At 41.2% G+C, this 21,944-nt stretch overlaps 1 protein-coding gene across 5 annotated transcripts in view; it reads right to left on the reverse strand.

The window, feature by feature from the left end:
* Positions 1-21,944, reverse strand: part of DYNC1I1 (dynein cytoplasmic 1 intermediate chain 1) — a 181,743-nt gene that overhangs the window by 134,038 nt on the left and 25,761 nt on the right. For 4 of the 5 annotated variants that reach the window (XM_068404650.1, XM_068404648.1, XM_068404649.1 and 1 more), the window contains one exon: positions 20,471-20,586. In XM_068404650.1, the coding sequence (XP_068260751.1) occupies positions 20,471-20,586 (116 nt within the window). The remainder of the gene's footprint in view (positions 1-20,470; positions 20,587-21,944) is intronic. The other variant, XM_068404651.1, reaches the window with a different exon arrangement.

Genomic DNA, 21,944 nt, shown 5'->3' on the forward strand with positions numbered 1-21,944 from the left:
GTGCAGGGGGAGGAAGCCTGAAGAGTTGTTTGATACTAAGTTCTTACTGTACGGTGCAGACTCAGAGTCTACTGAACAGCTTCCTTCAGTTATAGGGCTAGGTGCTTTTCCATGTTCCCTGTGCAGCACCACGTCAAATGTGAATGAATTCTGGGCTAGATTTCTTATGGCAGAACTTAATTAAGTTAGCCTGGGAATGGGATGGTGGGACTGGGTTGGGCAGGGGGAGAAGGTCTCAGGCTAAGTTGCTGATTTTCCTCCTTTGGCATTATGGTTTAAATGGCGACCACTTCAGGGCAAATCATTCAAATGGATGCAAATTGTTCTGCCCTCACTTTCAGGTACACTGAAGCTGTTTTATACAGCACTTGGACTGGAGACCACATTAAAGTTAATATAAATGTATAGTATGACACAACGCTGTAAAGCAGCCCAGCTAAACAGGGGATTTAGATCCCTAGCATAAATCTTTGATCTCACTTTTGTCAATGAAGATTTTGTAATTGGCTTCAGCGGCTATTTCTGCCGTAGAGTCCAAGAAGGGAATGGCTATCGCTGGCTACATGACACACACCTACAGAAGGTTAGGCGGATGTGGCAAGTGCCATTCAACGCAGAGTGACCAAACAAGTGTGTTGAACTGCCAAAACAGTGATTGACTCATAACCTAAATGGATAACTGATTTATGTCCTCCACAACTGAATTACATCCTCTGCTACACAGCTTCCTGGCCTGAGCAGCTCCTGCTGTCCCTTCACTGAAATGACCAAGAGTGTCAAAGGGCTCAGAGCTGAAGACACTGTTTTTCAGATGGGTGGGTAAGTTTAGGAGAGAAAAATTTGCCCTCAGAAAAGGAGGTGCTCATGAGTTTTGCTAATCACATGGACACAGATAGGACAGTATTTTCTAAACTGCAGAAAAAAATACCCAACCAAAAGTGACTGAAATATTTATGCAGATTTAGCAAACGTCAGCAAAAAGTGTGGCATTTTGACAATTCTGGCAAGCTTTGTATAAAGTTTTGCTCTTCACAGAGAATATTTTTCAATAAAAAGAATACTGGAGGAAAGATTTAAACTAATTCTACATAGAATTTTTCATTACATCTTTGGAGACAGTATGAATATTGGATTCCAAAACAAAGAAAAAAAACTGTCAAGATAAGACATGATACATCTTTTTATTTCATTTTAACTTCTACTTAGATAGTAAATGAAGCTAAAACATAAAAGTGCTCATAGTTTCCTGCATAATTATCCCCATTCAAATCTCTCCTCAGGAGAGATTCTGTGGGCTTTGATCCAGGGATTTTCAAGCATTTAAGGAAGATACAGGAGCCAAATCTCATATTTCTTCTGAAGAAAATATGGTATAATTACCTTATGCTTTTAAGGACATTCCACACGTGGACAATCTGGCCTGAAGCCAGAGACAAAGAAAAATATAGGCAGACTTCTTAAATGTCCATTATTTTTGTAAGTCTGTTATTTCTATTATTTTTCTCTTTATAAGATTCTCTTTATATTCTGATAGAATCAGTGATTCCAATCCAAGAATACTTAAAGGCTATCTATAACATATCTTACTAATTATCCATATTTTTCAGCAAAATTACCCTATTTAACCCTAAAATGACATGTCCATCTATGTACATGCAGATATATATCTTTTCCAATGATCGTGCAATATTTCAACTGCAAAGCTATGAAATAACACATCAAAAATCACTTAACTCTCATTGCATGCTGCTGCCCTGCAACAACATATATGGCAGTGACTAAGCTTAGAAGAGTGTGAGAAACTAATCTTTAAAGAATAGGGCTAAGTCCTAAGACACTTTTAAAGTAAGCAAAGGAAAAGAAATGGTATGTAAAATGCCTCCCAATGACCGCGCTAGCACTAAATCACCTTGCGCTTCAATAAGTCCCTAAAATAGGTGAAAGAGTGAGCAGCACAGATTTCACAGAATCACAGAATCACACAGAATCACAGAATCACAGAATGTTAGGGATTGGAAGGGACCTCGAAAGATCATCTAGTCCAATTCCCCTGCCGGGGCAGGATTGCCTAGACCATATCACACAGGAACGCGTCCAGGCGGGTTTTGAATGTCTCCAGAGAAGGAGACTCCACAACCTCTCTGGGCAGCCTGTTCCAGTGTTCAGTTACCCTCACTGTAAAGAAGTTTTTCCTCATATTTAAGTGGAACCTCCTGTGTTCCAGCTTGCACCCATTGCCCCTTGTCCTGTCAAGGGATGTCACTGAGAAGAGCCTGGCTCCATCCTCATGACACTTGCCCTTTACATATTTATAAACATTAATGAGGTCACCCCTCAGTCTCCTCTTCTCCAAGCTAAAGAGACCCAGCTCCCTCAGCCTCTCCTCATAAGGGAGATGTTCCACTCCCTTAATCATCTTCGTGGCTCTGCGCTGGACTCTCTCTAGCAGTTCCCTGTCCTTCTTGAACTGAGGGGCCCAGAACTGGACACAATACTCCAGATGCGGCCTCACCAGGGCAGAGTTTCCTGGTTTTGTTTCCCAAATTTCCTGTTTTTGTTTCCCACTATTGTCCTGCCAACAGTTACTATGAACATACGTGTACAGATTTGCTTCCAAAATTCAGCATTGGCCCAAATCATCTAGGAAGTTTCATACTCAGGTCACTTAGAAGTGTACCTTGAAGGACAAATGTCTCCTATGGCACATCCTTGGATGTGGACCTTGGCTGCACCTTGACTACTTACCACAATGTTCTTAGCAGCAGCATTTTATACAACACCCTTGTTCTGCACGAGGATTGTGGCAGGCTGGGTTGTATTTTGTCCTTCAGCTGAACTCAGAAAGCTCCCCCTTTTCAAGCTAAGCTCATTCTTCAGTCCTCAGTGTTGCTGTGGCAGTTTCATAAAACTGCTATAAATCAGACTTTCATGCATCTTTCTCCTTTGTTAATTTGCCACTTTATGCCAAGTATCTACAACCATGGAAATAAATCTTTGGTTTCAGTGGTTTTACTTCTTTCCTGCTTGATTTCTTCTCTCTCTTCTTTTAACAGTAAGACTACAATAAACACCTGGACTCCACAACACTTTCTTATGGCCCTGCCTTTCTGCTTATGCCTGCAATGCACCCACTGGTCCATTATCAAGACTGTCACTGTCCACAGGTTGATGAAATACTAGCAATGCACCATGGACATAGGCAGCTGAAAGTCAACCCTTGTAGTCCTAAGCCTTAGTCCTTCTCAGGTTTCTTTTACTTTGTTCCTAACACTGCTCAACAAAAGTAACTCCAGGAACAAAGGGTACTAGTTAAACATAATGTTGTTTTAGAGCTGGACACCAGAGGAATATGGACAGGAGCCTCAAAGCCTGACCACTTGACAACATTAACCAAAGGTGAAGAGCAGCACTGATCTACCAGGAGGTGAGTTATAGAGCCTTTAATGTCCTGACTGATACTGCTTAGTGAAGTGCACACCCCCATGTTGCATGATGAAATTATGACCTTATAGATGTGTGGATCTTCCCTCCATCTGGCTCTGCCCACCTCCAGAGACAAACTTCCCATGCCAGGATGCACAGGGTGGCAGTTCTGAGACTGCCACCTTCACTCCCAGCCTAAATCAGGGTTGTTCTGATTTACACTGTGCAATATCTAGTCTACCAGCTGACAACAGACCCTCAAAGACAGAACATCACCAGACACGCAGCTGCTGGCACATTTAATCCAAGAGCTCTCTGTGTTGACTGATAGAAGCCTTACCTTCTCTGAAGGGTACACTGCAGCCAATCAGACCAAGTTTATTTCTCATTTACTCTAAAGAGCAAAACTGCAGTGGAGGCTGCAATCAAAGCATCTGGAATCAGGAGCAGTGCAACAAGATGACTCATTAATCTGTGGTCAGACTTCTTCCAGTGCAGGATGTCAGCTCCTCACATCCTTTCCCTCTGCCACCTCCAGGAGCATCCTCTTAAGTTCTTAGGAAAATACAAATATGTCTTTGTGGTTTTCATGACTTCCTCTTCATTATTTCTTCATTCTTTACAATCTATTATTCATCCTCCTGCTTGTTCTGTTCATCTTGATTTCCTGTCCATCCCTATTGTCAGGAGTTATTCTTTAGCTTATGATGCTCCTGCATCTCTTCAACTCTTTGTCATTCTACCAAGTGCCAAATGTAATCTTTTTCAGTATTTTCTCCAAAGACCTTTTCTGATTTAGCTTATGACTGATCCTCTCCTGTATAATTTTGTTTCTTCATCAGTTGGGGAACCACACATGTGGTGATTTACTGTTGTTATTACTATTGGATAACCTTGGAAAATTGTGTTAAAGTTCATAAGTGGATTCAAAAACTGAAAACCCTCCCCCCAAGAAAAAGGTCTTATCTCCAGATAACCACTGATTATTGGTTTTCCATCTGATACACTGAAGGTTCACCTCCCGGAAAGCCTCTCCTCTTAGACACCTTCCAATGAGGCTATATAAAGGGTTCTCCCCACCTCAATGAGTTGGTCAGTGATATAAAAGGGTGATGCTGGCACATGATGATTTTGTAACCAGTTTCCTATCCAATTCCTCACAACCATTAGAACAAGAGGAATCATTTATGAGGATGGCTTTCAACATTCATCTAAGTTTTTCCGGTCTCTGCAAAACCACTGAAAGTTTATAGACTCCATTACCGAGACTTCTCCAGGGATCATGCTACTCCCTGTAGATATGTGAGTTCTTCTTCAGTCCTGTTCCTTTGGTCCAAGACATTTTGCTTCATTCATTCCTCCCTGGAGAACTTGTTCAAGATTCTTGCACAACTGAGATCTCAGCATCCAAAGAACCACAAAAAGACAGCTCTGTATTTCAGTTTGGCCGCACCCAGACTCAAGATTTTGAAAAGCAAGTGCTTAAAACAAATCAACAGCTTACCTCTTTTAGCAAGATCTTGTTTCTCGACAGAAGAAATATTGACTGAACACAGCTTACAGGGAAGGCAGACAGGCTGTTGCCCTTTTTAGAGACCCTGCACAAAAGCCCCACCAGCATGAGAGATTCAGAGGACTAGAATTCCACCAGTAACTCTAACCAGCCATGGGAACAACCCAGCTTGTTGCAGTGTCTCAGCATGTCTCATAAAATGCACTGAAACATTTGCTAATAGGACTATCTGCATGTTATTGTTCATTTTTATTACAGCAGCGCTAGGAGTGCCCATCAATATCGGGACCTTGTGCCTGGTACAGATGTCAGTTTTCAGTGTGTTAACCAAAGAAGACCAGATTATTCAACTTCCTACTCCAACATAAGCAGTTAAATAACAAGATCCCTTCATGTCAATGTGCAATTTGTACAGACAAATGCTCAGCATCACAGATCATAAACACTAGTCCATAAGGATTGTTTCTGGGAAAAAAAATATTCTTAAACTTAATTTTAAGATTCATATCTATGCATTCACGCACATGCATTTAACCATATACATAATGCACTTAAGTTTAAGAGATCTGCTTTTAAATACTTCACCACTGTGTCATACCATGGAAACTACCTCAGGGCTACTAGGAAGGGTGTTCAAACATCCCTCATATAAAACACATCATTATGCATTAGAGGAAATTTCATTCACCGGAGAAGAATGGCATACCAGCTGGAGGTGAACACCATAAAACACATAAAGTTTTAATTAAATTCATTAAAAATTCTTTGTCTCTCACTGTGTTTGGAGGCAGATAGAACCCTTTAACAACGGCCAGCACACAATCAGGTTTGTCAAAACTAATAATAATACAAAAGCATTTGCTCAGCCTGGGACATTTTGAAAAAGCTGGAGTAAGTGTATTATTTTTAATATGTGCATTTATAAATTATTGCAAGATGTGGCCGGTCTTGGAGCAGAATTGCTGTTTCTATTGTTCATTGGATTGATAAAAGGTGTTAATAATAAAAGGCACATTTTTAGCAGCTGACAAAGTGAATTGACCTGGAATATAGGAAAGAAGAATATTTTCCCTCAAAACGTATATATATAAAAACATTTTAAATGATCGGTATTTATTTACAGCACGTCTTCTACATCCCATACTGATAAGTATGATATACAATTATATTGCCTGCTCTTCAGAGCTTGCAGTCTATCAGCAAAGCAGGATACAACAAACGACTGTTACAGCACCAGACCTCCTCCTGCAAACACATACATGCCTAATGTCAGACAACCCAATATGCCAGGGGACTAATCATGAGCACAGACCATGCATAAATATTCCCAGGATTAAGCCTACTAACCAGGGTAAAAGAGGATAGCTATGTGGTTGTTTAGCTCTTATGTAAATTACTTTGTTTTTCAAAGCTGGAAAGCCTTGCAAAATACTTTTATGTTTAATCAAATCCAAATAAAATGATTCTACAATGTACTGAAGGGCTTCACATGATGAGTCAGTGACAATGTCAGCTATTTAGACTCATGGCAAGCACTTAATTTTGGTCCCAGTCCAGGTCCCATTGAAGTCAGTGGGAGTCCTTTCCCTGATTGCAACATGAGCCTTTGTTACCAAATTATCTCAAGCCGATGAACTGTGAAACAGAAAAGTTACTTTTACTAACCATTCCTAATCCAGACTTATTAAGGATAACTGTAAACTAGTACTAACTAATTCAGTAATTAGGTCTGAAAACATACTCACTGCATAGCTAATACATAAGGGTTGGGTATTCATTTTTCATACTTCGTCAAGACACTCTGATACAAGAAATATCATGCGTCAAATGAACAGTCCCACAACCTATGCGATATGGTTGAAAGCGGGGAAAGGCTGGACAGAAGTGTATATTCCCCATCCTGCACCTCAGCAGACAGACTTGTGATGTTGTCCATTTTGTAGTCATAGTGCTATAAATTTTAGATTTAAATCTGTATCTGCTTGATGCTCAGTGCTCTTTGGTGCAAAGAATTCAATGGGCTGTAGTTCTACCTTTACTGTAAGGCATACGCCTTGAGCTAAATGTGACAGAAACACGCATTTGAGCAACTATACAATACAAAAATTAGTTTGGTGGATCAAAATCAATGTTAGAACAAAGTGTAGTATTGAGTCTACACAATAAAGTATTCTGACTAGTAAGAGAACACTATTTAATTGAAGAAACAAAATAGCAAAGTAATTTTTCTATTTTTCCACTGTCCTCTTGCCTTTAAATATCAGCTGTAGAAGTGCTGTCCTCAATTACATAGGTTTCAGAGGAAAATAAGATGCCTGCTTTTTCACTTTGCTTTCACACAGGCACAACAAGCAACTTCAAAGGAGAATAGCTAAGAGATGAAGGAGCTGAAGAAAAGAAATAGCAATAATAATAGTAAAAATAGAAACATAAAAATGTTTCAGGGGTTGACAACAAAACACTGTATAATGCATTTGCCCATATTCCCATCACAAAATGGTGAGAATTCTCTCATCTAAACTCAACCATCTAAAAATGAAGCTTATAACTGAAAGGTATTGGCTAAGTCCTGTAGGCAATGAAAAAAGGCACAAATAGAAGGTAATTCTTTCAGTGTTATGACAAATACAATAGGTAGGGTAAATTGCCTTCTGGAAGGGTCTGTCTCACTCTTTTGATCGTAGAAAGTCTACACAAATAGGCTAGGCCCCTCAGGGTAGAGCAATGTGATTACAGTGAAATATTGAAGTATCTCAACAAGTATGTAACTAGTTAGCTTGGGTACTAGCAACAGTCATGCTGCCAATCAGGTAGCTCTGTGACAGCTAAAAATCCTGGTAAATTTGGCTGCTATGAGTTCACTTAGCTCATGTTTAAACTGTTAGTGGTCTCCACTATGGGTAAATGAAGAGATATACCTATGTCTCTGCAGTGACCGTAACTCAGTTTGTGATTTGATCCAAATTACACATGTAGATTGTAACAAAGATAAGACTCCTGACATTCACCCCATTGCTCTGTCCCCAAAGCTATCACTTGCCAGATGGTGAGATCTTGTAGTGGTCAGCTTTGTATATGTATCTACAAGTATCTGTAGATCTATAGATATAAAACAGATAGATAATATGTTATCTAAACATTGTATCTATAGCTATACCTATAGGTATATAACCTATATACCTATATAAATAACTACATAAATATTTCTATAACTTTTAAACACAGTTCAGTCCATAGACTAGAGAGACAAAAAGAGAAAAGGGAGACCAGATTCGTCTTCTGTTCATTTTCTGCCTTCATAATGTTATAACCTGGGAATCACAGGACAGATGTCTCCCAAGCATACAGTATCAGCAGTGCACTCGTGCCTGCACACTCAACCTTAACTCTGTCCAAGGCCTTCTTGAAAATGGAAGCTCACTTTGTTCACTGGACACCTTTTCATGACTACATAACTGAGATGCAGATGTAAATTTATTGTATCTTAGCTTACTTAGCAACTCTCACATCCTTAAAATGTATGCAAACACTTCAGTGCCTAACTCCTAGGAATCCTGCCTGTTTGGAAATCCACAGTCCTGAATCCAAGCTTTCCACATTACCCAATCTAGCCAAAAGTAAAATGCAGACAAGAAGAGATCCTTATTCCTGATCAGTCTGAACTGTAAGAATGTTATATCAAGCCCAGTTCACATCTGGACCAAATCAAGTAGTTCCATTGGCCTGGAAACTTGGGCACAGACTGAAGGACAGTCTAGGCTACAGTCCATATCCTGCCTCACAAGGCTGTGTTGGGTTCAGGCTTCTTGGCCTCAATCATCCCTCCAGGTGAATCTCGGCATGTCTCACACTCACAGGTAAGAAGTCTGTGAAATGCATACATGAAGAGTTTGTGCTGTCTCATTGTATAAGATGATGGGATAGTTACCACAGTATACTGTGAGCCTGACAAGAAGCAACGTGGGTATAACTGACTGCTCCAAGAGATTCTGAGGTTTTAATGTGGGAGGTGAGATAAGCCAATCCATACCATTTGGCACAGGCAGCATGGAACATTCTCTGGGATCACCGCCAGAAATATATAGCCTGTGTAGCTGACCTGACCAGAAACAAGCTCCTACCTCTGGTCTAGGCAAGCATCTACCACTTCTCAGCATCCTCAGCAGTGGATCTCCTCCAAAGCAAGGAATCTATCACCAGATTTTCTATTGCCAGAAAACACAAGAGGGACCCCAATTAGCCAGTAACTTTAAACTGTTGTCTCAGATCCATAAATACCAAGGTAAGACAGGATGGCTGCTCTAGATATCCAGAGACAGATCAGTCCTATGTCATGATGACAATGAACATTCAGCTAGAATATCAAATGCTACGCTTGTGTTGCCTGGTCCAACAAATAACTCATCCCAGATCACCCAACATGTTACTGGTTAGAGCATTCACCAATTAGGCAAAGCAAAGACTTGATCCCAGGCATATCATACAAGAAACATCTGAATTTTGGCTACTAAGCTACCAATTTTTCTAAATATGTGCATGTTTTGGGTGTAGGTGGCAAGGTTTTTGGTAGCAGGGGAGTGCTGCAGGGGCTGCTCCATGCCGGACACAGCCAGTTCCATAGCAAACCCACCACAGGACACAGCTGAGCCCATCAGCCATGCTGCTGAAAACGTATTTAAGAAAGGGCAAAACACCACATGGTAGAGAGGAGTGAGCAGAAAGTGTGAGAAACAGCCCTATGAGCACCAAGGTGAGAGAAGAAGCAGGAGAAGAGAGGTGCTCCAGGGGCCAGGGCAGAGATTCCCTTGCAGCCTGTGGAGAGATCACTGTAGAGCAGGTATTTCCCTGCAGCCCACAGGGAGGATCATGCCAGAGCAGATATCCACACTGTAGCCCACGGAGGACTCCACACTGGAGCATGTGGACGTTTCCTGAAGGTTTATCCTGAAGGACTGCAGCCCATGGGGAGGACCCATGCTGAAAGAGGGGAAAAGTATGAGGTGGAAGGAGCAGCAGAGAGGAGATGTTATGGACTGACCACAACCCCTCATCCCGGTCTCCCTGTGCTGCTCGGGGCGGAGGGAAAGTAGGGGAGCTGGGAATGAAGGAGTGAAGTTGAGCCCAGGGAAAAGGAGTGGGGGAAAGGTGTTATTTCAATTTTGTCTTTGTTTCTGATCATCCAAATCTATTTTAATTGGCAATAAATATTTTCCCTGAGCTGTGTCTGTTTTGCCCATGGTAGTAACTGTAAGTAATCTCCCTGTCCTTATTTCAACACATGAGCTTGATAATCTTATTTTCTCTCCCATCCTGTTCAGGAGGAATGAGAGAGGGGCTGTGTGGGTGACCAAAGTCATCCCATCACAATGTATGTGTCCTCCAGCTTTCATTTGTGAAAACAACAGGTCAAGGCAATTTTGAGACTCCACTCTGGAAGGCTGGGTTGAGCTGTGTTTTCAACCTGCACGTTATCTGTGATGCAGCATCAGCGCATAGAGAGTTCTTCACACAGTCACAGGCAAAATCTTCAGTGCTTTCTCTGTTTCATAGCAGATGAGTGGTTGTTTTGAGCATGCCATTGCTGAGTAACTGGTGTGTAGGAGAGGGAGAGTAAGACCTGAACATCTGGGTGGAGATGATGAGAAACAAAATATGAAACAACCATGATTAAGGGCTAAAATTTCAAGAATTCTCCAGCTCCACAGTTCAGGCCAGACCTTTAGAAAAGTTCAGCTCTAAACCAAGTAGTGAGACCTGAAAAAGTCCTCAAAATCCAGCAGCTGCTACTGAGATCAGTGGGGCTATTTGTAAGCGCAGGGATCTGCTTGCGCCAAACTTAGAGGAGCTGGACCCATTTTGAGCTCTGATGTGGCAAACTTTACAAGGCAAGCAGGGTGAGGAAAAAAAAGAAAAGAGTATGCACAGCAAAAACATGCAATTATAGACTTAAAATATGTGTGAAGCTTCATGGCTCGAGCACAACACATTTTGGAAAAAGAATTACTATATTCCCAATTCCTGTGGGCCTTAAGTAGGGCATTAACTTGCAGGAAGAGCAAGCACTGTTTTGGAGGCTTAAGGCTAGGACATACATCTAAATTAATTGTGGCTTAGAGTGAATTTATGCTAAGTTTATTTAAAATAAGATAGATAGGCAAGTGGCAGCCAGGGTCTGGTTGAAAAGTGACATTATTTGTGGAGACAGTCTATTGTATTGCAGCAAAAGAGAATTCCATTTTCTATTAATAGGGGCCAGTGGGAATTCATGCTGAGACCTTTACTTCATTGACATATCCATTTCATTAAAAGTTTCTTCATCCAGATCCTTTCTTCAGTTTTCATAGTAACTCTTGAGAGTGTGTGAGTGAGCAAAAGAATTCTCTGGAAAGGATCCAGCTACTACTGATTTTGAAGGAGGGATTCTCAAGTACTTCAGATGAGATCTACAATTCGTCGTTATAATAAATACAGCATGGCTTTACACAACCTTGGGAGCGGCTCTTGGGAGGGAGAAGGGGGGCCCAGGGTTGCCAGTGGAGGGCTCTGCCCAGGTGCTTGGGTCAGGCTGTGAAGATACACTTGTGAACAAAGACCCAGCTTGGGGTGCATCCCCATTCATCTTCAAGGCGGTTAATAATGCGGTGTGTGGCAAACTCTCCTCCTTGTATCCAACCCAGCCACTTGGCTCCCTCTCCAGTTAGTCTGAGGGCAAGCAGCTGACACTCTATCCAAGGCAGGTGGCCTCTCCTATGGAAATGAGCCAATTAAAAGAGTCTATAGAGGGGCACAACTGGCCAGCTTCTTAAGCTGTAGCTCAGCTATAGAATTGAAGATAGAGAGGTGATGAACAGGAGAATTTTCAGCTGCATAATTTTTGACCCAGTACATTAGTAGCATGGGTTAAAACAGAGGAGGGGATTTTGGCATGTGCAACTTTTTCTTTTCTTTGAGTCACAAGTGCCAAGAAACAAATTGAGAGGTGTAAAGTAACAGAGCAGTGTTTTTTTTTCTGTACATCTTTTTAACACTGCTAATGAAGGGCTTTCCACATTATGGTCTGTGTCTATGTCAGCACTGTTTTTGTATCTACTTACAGGACTAGAAAGATTAAGTGCTAATTAGAGCACTGAGGATTAATAACTGCTGCTTCTGCAATGCACATTTTTCTTGATCTTGTCTTTAATTCCAGTGGAGATTGGTCCATGTTACAAAGCCAGAGTTTGCCAAAGGTTACTAAACGTGTAATAGAAGGTGCTAAGTATTAGTTTTCTTGCATATATTGAATAGGCACCATCCATTAGGCTAAAGAAGGAATTACAAGGATGGTAGGAAAAAGCATACTTTGTTTCTCAAGAAAACAAAAAGCTGTGTCTTCATTTTTCTGTTGGAAGCACTGTTAACCCAGCTTCCCCCTTTTTACATTTTCATACCTATAACTTTTAATTTCAGCATTGTAATATGTACAACACATTGTTAATTCAAAGTATATTCAAATACTACTGAAATGGTACATATGGTAAAATGAGAACTAGGAACATGTGAAAATGGCAAATAGAGAAAAATTGGCCTCTGTCTTTTCACTGACTGTTGACTGGGGAAATCATGGTGCTGTTCATTAGTGGGATAGTTTCCTTCTGTTCTCATGTTAAAGCTCAGCTGTAACATACTGATAGTCATATATTTGCAAATAAGCTTAAAACTCTTTGCTTGCTTGAGGGGAACACATAACAAATCAGCTCGACATGGCACTTGTTCATGTGTAAAACATGGCCAGGATCTTTTCCAGAGAGGAAAGCCTTAGAGGAAGATTTTCATTTCCAGCCAACAAAGGATTCAATTTGCATACAGGTGTTACAGGCCTTCTCTCTGAATTCATGGATCACTGCTAGTTTCAGATGTCAGGACACAAAGATGGGTCAAAGGCACTGTGAGATGACCTGCAGCTAGTTAAAGGAATTTGAGGTCAAGGCTGCTAACATCAGAACTCTTGTTTTCCACCAAGTGACACCAGATGTACCAGGATCTCATTCAATTACATGTTTCCCACTGCAACTAAAGGAGCAGGTTGGGTTCTGTACAAGGGGGCTGACTACAACATTTTTTGTTTTATTCTAGGGTACAGTAGCCTCCCATCTCTTGGGTGGAGGATGGGATATACTTGCTCAAAAGCACAGAGCAAGGATCAACCATTAGGATCAAGCAGGATCTGCAAGGAGGGGAGGTAGGACATGGGCCTTCTCCATGCTGTCTGCAGAGGTTTTGAAGCAGTGTTCCTTCCATGCACAGAATGACAGTTGCACAACTGTCCCCTCTGAGGCAGTCATAGCCTAAAAACTGGTTCCTCATTTCATTGAGAAAGGCAGTTAACCTTTCTGGTTTGTTCCTCACTTTCTGGAGCCTGAATGGTTTAGAGAAGGTGTAGGCTCAGCTGTGACAAGTCTGTTGTTCTCCTTCCAGCCATGTAAAGAATTATGAGATATGTTTCCTGGGCTTGCATTTAATGCAGAGTTATCTCATGCCAGAGAAACCAGGGTCTGCAGAAGGCCTGGGAGACTTTGGAGCAGGAAACTCACATGCACGCGGGCCTGGTTTTCAGGAGACCTTCCCAGGATTTTGTTAAGATTGTGGAGGAGCTGCAAAGAGTCAAACTACTCTGTCCCTGTGTAATGAAATTATCATGGACAAAATCTAAGATCCCTAAAGAGTTTTCCTTCCTCAGACCTCCTATTGTCTGTGACTAGAGCCAATCTTCTCTCTGTTAAATCAGTTCTTAGTAGATAATTCCCAGAGAGTTACTGATGCTTGATAAATTTTCAGATCTGCCTGTTCAAAACAGTTTAGCACTAAGAGGGCTCTCTGCTGAAAACTATCTGAAAACCATCCTGAGTATAAGAAAAAACCCTTCTCCAGAAGTCTTTAGGGAGGACCTGGGAGGAGAGACAGGCAATGGGAGCAAATACTGCAGCAATGATCACTGATAAACATACCAGTAGACTGTGGGTGTAACAGGCCACCTTTTAGAAATGGAGTGGGACTGTCTTACAGAAATCCTATTTTAGCCCACATGTGCTACGTATTTCAGGAGATTAGACATTTGATGCCTCCCCCTGCCCTCAGACACCAAACTGTGCATGACCACAGACTACAGCCTCTTCATTTTTCCTCCCAGAAGTAACCCTTGTCAGTGTCAAATACATTATTCTGCACAATAAAACCTACAGAAACACATTTTCCAAAGCCAAGCCCTCATCCTAATTCTGTAGTACATAAAATTATCGTGAGTTGGCTGGTAGAAGAAAGCCTTTAGCAGTATACACCTAATGTCTGCAGCTTGCTAGGAGTGGCACACACACCCACCACACCTGGTACCTGCCTGATGAGGCTGTCTTGGAGAAGATGTATTTTAACAAACTCTACTTTACTAATTGTACTTCAAGAAGGGATTGGCAAGAACAAGGGATTGCAGCTGATTTCACCAGTGTGTTATTCCCCTGGATTTTTGTCATAATACCTATAACTGAATTTTTAAGTTTGTTTTTTTTTTTACATTTCTAGATAATATCTTTTTCTTTTTTTCCAACTTTTTTATATAACAGCTTGATCTCTTCTCACACTTCTTTCATCAGCACTTACATTCATATAGTCATACGACCAAAGCATCTTCTACTAAGTATAATTCTTGCCTCAGACAAAAGATGTGGCAAGTGTTTTTCCGCAGGCCACACCAGCAACCCTTCCTCACCTCCAACATCCCTTAGGCACGACATGTCAGTTCATCACTTCGTCACCAGAGGGAGCTGCCTGAATGCCTTGGAAAGATTTTCATGCCCAATTTAAATTAAAAAATAAAAAAATACTACACCTTTGAAATCTTGTTATTTAGAAAAGAGGATGCAGTTGTGACAGGCATAAAGGGGAATTATTGAAAGACTGGTTTACAGTGCAATGCCTCAGATCTTTGCTCCGCTTCGTTCTAGTCTCATCCAATCTCGTACAGTCTGGTACAACAGTACAAAATAAGCTTTGTTGATTTAATCAAACAAAGCGGTCTTCAATTAGGGTGTTTATGCCAGCTATTGAGATCCACAGTATGACTCTGATGGACTGAGGTTTAGAAGGAAAAGCAAACTAGATTTTTATAGATAACTAAATCCACTCAGTGATACTGCCTAGGATAGACCATAACATTTCTTAAAAAATTAGTGTCCATTAGTTCTAATGCTAAGGCTTTGCCTCTTTAAAAACAGAACTTCTGCTTTAACACTGATTCATCTTTAGGTTGTCTCCTCTTTATAGTAGTGATTTTTATCCCAGTTCTGCTCTGTTTTCCAACACCACCTTCTGTTTACAACAGAGGGGCTCTGCTTTCCCCCCAGTTAAGTCCAATGCCTTTCCATCACACATATTTTCATGTATCCTGGCACATACGTTGCATGCATGGTGATGCACAAATGTGCATCTGCATTTCCCATTAAATGAGGGGTTCAAAGCTATTCTTGGGTCCAGACTTGTCTTGTCCTCTTCAGACTGGAGCTGAGCTCTAAGATTCTCTGGAAGGGAAAAGCCAAAGTAAGCTCTTTAACTTAAACCCCAGCTTCTGATCCATGAGGTCTAGACAGATTGGGCATTGGAAAGCTCAAGTATGATCTCACTTAGTTCTGGGACTGGCTTTTCTTAAGTACAGCATGCATTTGCAAAGCTAGAGCTGAGCTACACTCAGCCACAGGAAGGCACAGCAGGCCTGGTGCAGAATTTGCTGTGCTAGAGGTCTGATGCACTTTATCTTATGGGGTATACAGAGCCAGAGCTCCACACTGATTACACCTGGAAATCTCAGCCGCTAACAATCCAAGTAAAAATAACTTGATCTATGGATTTTATCATGGAACTTCCAGAAGCCTGACTTGTTTTCACAGCACTGGCGCTTGTCATTCCCAGTCATCTGATTACCAAAACTCAAAGTAGGACACAGCCCTCACACAGTGTCGGTGTATGACACTTTTAGTCATACACAGTTTACTCAGTAATGAGAAACCTACGTTAACATGCCTACATGAAGCATGCTGCTATCAAGCTAGTCAGTGAAGAACTAGTCAATGCAGTCAATGGCACCTAGAGAAAGTTTTTATTCACCCTACAGTAGTCACTTATATTTGGTATCAAACATAGATACCTAAACTCATGTGTCTTGATCTCACGAGCCTTAGATTTTGAGCAGAATTCCCCTCTCCTCCCTCAGTGCTTTAAAAAGGGTAACTTTCAGGAACATTAGTTCAGAGAATTACAGCGCTAGAGAGATGCAGAACCCAACCCAGCGTCTGGAGTTTCACCTCTGTTTTGCCACTTCATTCCAGTCTACTTCCAAATGGAGTAGAGAGCTTATTTTTCCTTTTTCCCTAATAGCCAAAATATCCTCATTATTTGAATACAGCAGGTAAACAGATGGAGCACGGGCCTGAATTGAGTTGTTTGCCAGAACTGGGCAAACATTTGTGATGGAGGATGAGGTTATCCTGCTCAGGAGGTGAGTATGGTAACACATTTGTTTTCTCCACATGAACAACCATCTGTTGAAGATGATAAACAGGTGAAGTACATAGGACCTCCAACGTTCTAGAAAGTCAGATCTTCTTCCCCTATATATGGGATCTACTTTTTCAGAAATGCATTTCAGACTAACCTATTTGCAGTGACAGTCTGGCAAGCCAGAAAAGTGAGAACATCTCATTTTATCTATGAAGAAGTAGTTTCTACTTCATGAAAGAGGAATAACAACATTCCTGACACTGGCCAGCAAAGCCAGGGAGCTCACAGACCTTCACCTTCTTGCTGCCCCCACGGTTTTGAGGGGAGACAGATCAGAAGTGTATCTCCCTTCCCCGTGCAGGTATAGTGTGATGTTTTTCTCACTGAGGTTTTACCTCCTGGCCCATGAGAGAGCATGAGAACAGTAAGCTGGAGCTGAGGCAGGCACTCAGCAGAGCTTGAATGTGCAGGCTGTTTTCCTGTCTGTAAAGGTAGCTTGCAGGCAGACATACAGACCTCCTTCCACTGCTGTATGGCCATGAGGGATTCATCCTGGGCAGAGGTCAGGCCAGGGCTTTTCTGTTGCTGCTTTCTCCTAGGTGTGCCTTCAGCAAAGGGCAGTTCTGCAGTGCTTTGGAGGGTCCAAACATTGAAGGCTACACGGGGCTGCCATTCTGGGGCAATGTGAGAGTCTCTGTACAGCAAAGGAATGTGTCCCAGAGACCTCTCAGAAAACATTTGGCATAGTCTAGGTCTTAATCAACTCCAGAATGGAAAAAGCAGCACAGGTTAAATGTCTCTCAATGCCTATGAATACCTAAATTCAAGTCCAATTATAGAAGGAGGAGGGGAAAAGTAAAGAGCACTTTTTTTTCTCAGGCTCCAGAGCCAAGATCTGTGTGTTTTTGAAGTCATCCTACAAGGAAGAAAAGAAAAGGCTGAAGCTTACTGTGACCTAAATAAAGCAAAAGAATTAGGTACTTGTGATCAAAGGGTTGAATGATGCATATACACATCTCCCTAAATAATAGAGTGGGTGGGGGAAATGACATGTCATTATTCCTCTGAAATAAAGCGAATTACCTGCTCTGAAAAGAGGAGTTAATCTGTTTTTATACAGTGAAGAATAATGCCACATTATTTCTTCTAAAATTAGCAGCTGACAAGCTGAGGCTTCAGTGCTCATAGCATCTGGCTCTCTGGCACCACACTGTACTTGCCACAATAAAGCTTTCCTTTACCAGTTTTACAAGGTTTGGTGGGGAATAGCCACTACCACAAAGGCCTACATCCACTGAGCTCCAGGACAGCAGTAGGTCTAAGGAACCTCAGAGTTTCTTTCTTTCTTTCTAGAGAAGCAATGTGCAGAAAACCTGATACTGACATTTCAAAAAAGCTGCAGAACTTTGAACAAACTCAAACTCTTCTTTGGGTGGCTTAACTGTACAGGAAAGATCTTTCCATCCAGCTGTACCACTCATTAGTTGTCTTCCAAATCATAAGCAAGTGTGTGACAATCTCATCCTGAAATTCCTCATTTTGACATTTCCAGTGTCCAGGGCAGGCAGCAAAAGAGTGAATTCTGAAAGCTGAAGTCAGACTCATCTAAGTAAATAAGGGGTTTCTTTTCTCAAACTCTAAGGCTTCAGATACTGAATAACTGAGCACATAACCATAGTAATGGCTGAACAATTTATCTTGAAAAGATAATGGCTATATTTTGTCACACAAATGCATAGGAACAGTGTAGAAACTTCTCCTCAAAACTGCTCTCCCAGGGAATTCCCCTCTGTTTGCTGTTCACTTTTAGAATATCAGCATGAAGGGCTCAGCATTCATAAAGAGGCTTGGGAGACTGAAAACCTGAAAAGTCATTTCCATCAGACCTGGGAGACCAAAATCATAAAGCTTCTTTACCCCCTAGAGAGTTTCCAGTTAAATACCATTTCAGTGGAATAACCAAACTTTCCTGACCCTCCTTTACCGATGCAGGGCCATATTCATGTCCAAGTTATGTGCAGAGAATTCCCTAGCAGCAGATTGGAAAGGAAATAGAAGTTAAATTTTCTCTCACCCACGCATCTGAGGCAAGTGATTGGATGATATTTTCTCTGTCTTTAAATATTAAAACTTCACTTTTGTTGATGTTTTTTCCTTAACTGTATTGACACAGAGAATACGAAAGATAATAAATCCAGTCACCAAAACCACTTATCACCATTCGACCTTTCCCATCACAGGTTTGGCCTAGGAAGTTTAAAGTCCACCACTTTTTATGTTTGTATTTCTCTTCTTTCATACAAGTGAGGAACAAGAGCTTCCTACGTGTTGGGAGAACCAAGAAAAGCCACATTGCCCTCTGTGTTTGCCGTTCTGACTGCCAGGCTCCATAGCAGCACACTGTTGGGTTTTTTTTTTTCCCCTTGAAGGGTAGGAGGTTGTCCTCTTGTCTGCCCAAGGACAGGATTTTGTAATAGTTGAAGAGCTCCTTGGAAAAAAGCAAGTAGAACTTATTGCAAGAAGTTGCTGCCTCAAGAGGTTGGCCTGTTCAGAAAGGCATGTCAGCTACAAGTGCTGGAGTTGCAGGCCTGAGAGAGGTAAATATATCAAAGCCATGTCTTCAACTCCCTGTTTCTATAGGCTGTTGCATTGGATAAAGGCCCTGTGTCAGGGAGGAAGGGCATCCTCTCTGTCTTATCTAACAATGACTCCATGATAATGCCTCAGGGTTGAGCACCTACCAGTCTCAAGCCAGGAAGGCAAGACCTCAGGGGCAAAACCCATCTTCTCAAGGCTTCAGCAGCCCTCAGAGAGATGAGCAGAATTGAACTAGGGAGGCTTCTTAGGCAGCCTCTCCCTCTGAGAAGACAAAGCTGTCAGGACATACTGCTCAAGAAGCAGCATCCAAGCAACAGGGTCGTCTATGCTTGAAGGCACTATTTCAGACAACAGATGACTAGGGTAAACTTGTGGTCTGCGAAAGTAGAATCTGAGCATCTAGCTCAGCAGTTTTCATTTCTGGTTTCTTAAGGGCCTACCTGGTAACCCAGATGCAGGAAATAAAGCTGGCTATGTTTAGGACTTTATCTTCCCTGACAGTAACTTATGTTTAGACAGATTTACTCGCACACCTTTTGCAACCTGCTTGTATCTTCTGTATGGAGCCTTGTGAAGTTCTACACTATCTGCTGCAGGAAAGCACCAAATTGTTGAACTTTTCTTGATCCTTTGTTGTTAACAGCAAAAATTACAGTGAAGACTCTCTTCAGATTTTCTTCTTCTACCTGCTTTGTAGTAGCGTGTAAGTTACATCAGGCTAATGTACCATTTTACATTCATTTTAAATGGTTTCAATTGACCTGCAATCAGCGTTCTGCAGTAAAACGCTTGCAAGTGTGTAGTCTAAGGAGCAGATAGATCAGCACTCCCCTACTAACTACTTATCACCAGGAAAGCCAAACAGCTAACAAACAGCTCCACGAGTACAAATAATATATCTGTCAGCAGAGAGAAAGCAGGACTGTCCACATCGAAGTACGTAAGCCTCCTTTTTCAGCACATGGAGCTAAACTGTAACTTCTCCTAAGATTCACCTACTAGAGGGGGACACGATTACACTGACCAAATATCTGAGGGCAACTTTCCATCACAGCCTCTTTACAAAGCCCAGAATTAATAACTTCCTTGAGAAAGCAAGAAAAATTGAATAAAGCACTATTTTAATTATATTCATAATGATTTATTTGAAAATATGTTCTCATTATACTATTATCTGAGCACAACCCATTGTAAGGCAGAAGTAGTTTGGTTCCACTTGAATTTAAAGTCATTATTATAATTATTCTCACCAGAACAGCCATTAATCACATAAACAATACCTGGCTTGCAGAAAATATGTGATAAGTAGCTATATTATGATTTACTATTCTTTTTCTTACATTATTTAACTCTTACTTGAATACATATTTTCTATGAAAATGTTTTTTGAAAAAAAAATAATAATCTTACCTTCAGATTGATGCGTGGCAAGAGGTGTCTGCGTCTCCTTGGAGTACGATACCACCTCCCGAGGTAAGAAATCAACCTGGGTAATCTTTGACACCCCTAGTTTGTGCAGTCTGCGTCTAAGATGGAATACATGACATCAAAAGGTTAGTCACATTAAATGTAAATCGGCAGCAGGAACAAGAGTGTTTGCTTTTGTGAACAAGATAAAAAAATACTTCAGTGTTTGTTAAGACGAAACACAATACACTACGCATGAGAAGCACCTAACTGCAGTGAAGAAAATTAACCTGGGAACCATTTGCCATAATAAAGTACAGTTACTGAACCTCTAGGTCATGCTGCTGAGAGGGACTGTAAATGGGAGAGACAAGTGACCTGCTTGTGCCCCTCATAACATGCAACAAAATTCTCTTTCATACCATCATTACTACAACATTTTGCCTGCTTAAAAGAGTTAATCCTCAGCCTGAGATACACAATAGTGGAAAGGGCACAGTGAGTGTAAACCAGGCTGGATTAGGACTGTCAGATGTTCACCTGAGAGCAGTAATAGAGCCTTTAATTGGCAAGGTGGGTAATTTCCATAAAGAAGGAGATTGTCCCTTCCACAGGAGTCATTAGAAGTGGAATTGATGTAGGTTTATGATTAGTAGAGTCCTAATGCAAGGGTTGGAGGGGAGCTCCGAGACACAGCTGGAACAGGGCAAGTATAGCACTCTTTTTCTACTACTTCCCTTATTTTAAATAAACCATATGAAATAAATCAGTAAAGCCAACTAACTGTAAGTGGGTAAGGGGAAAGAGAGACAGCTGAACATGGTCACAAACAATTTTAGTCATACACAGTTCACTCATCAGCGTGTATGTGGGGGGGGGTCAATTTGTTTCCTGAATATTATTTGACCATAGGGAGGGAGGGAAGAATAAACAAATGGGTACTTGCAAGTGTGTTACTAGAAAAATTGCCAACTTTCAGCGGAGAAAAGAATATGCATCAACTAAGTAAGTCCAGCTGCCTAGATCAACAAGTGCAAGCACGCTTACACATTTATGGGAAATAAATTCATGGACACGATGTTTCCGAACTGCCATGTCATTAGAGAGAGCAATTTGGAAAAGCAGAAAATTCATACACATTATCCATATCCTCTCCATTTTCCAGATTGTCAGAAGAACAGAGGTCAAAGGGGTTTTGATCTAATTCATTTACAGTGGTTTAGGTAATCAATTAAGATTGATCTGAAAGGAAATGGGAGTCTCAAAAGGAAATTGTCATCATTGGATGACATCTACTGAACTCTTCAGCTGGTTAATGCTACAACAGTGATATATTTTTCTGATCTGTCTTACTGGCTGAGTTGTTATTAAGCTGAATGCAATTAGATTCAGCAGGTAATCAGTATGAATCAGCCATATCACGTAACAAACCACTAGAGCAGAAATAGCTGTTACAGCTCTGAGTCTTTCTTCTTTT

The sequence above is a fragment of the Nyctibius grandis genome, chromosome 7, assembly GCF_013368605.1.
Source record: "Nyctibius grandis isolate bNycGra1 chromosome 7, bNycGra1.pri, whole genome shotgun sequence".
In the NCBI taxonomy this organism is placed as follows: Eukaryota; Metazoa; Chordata; class Aves; order Nyctibiiformes; family Nyctibiidae; genus Nyctibius; species Nyctibius grandis.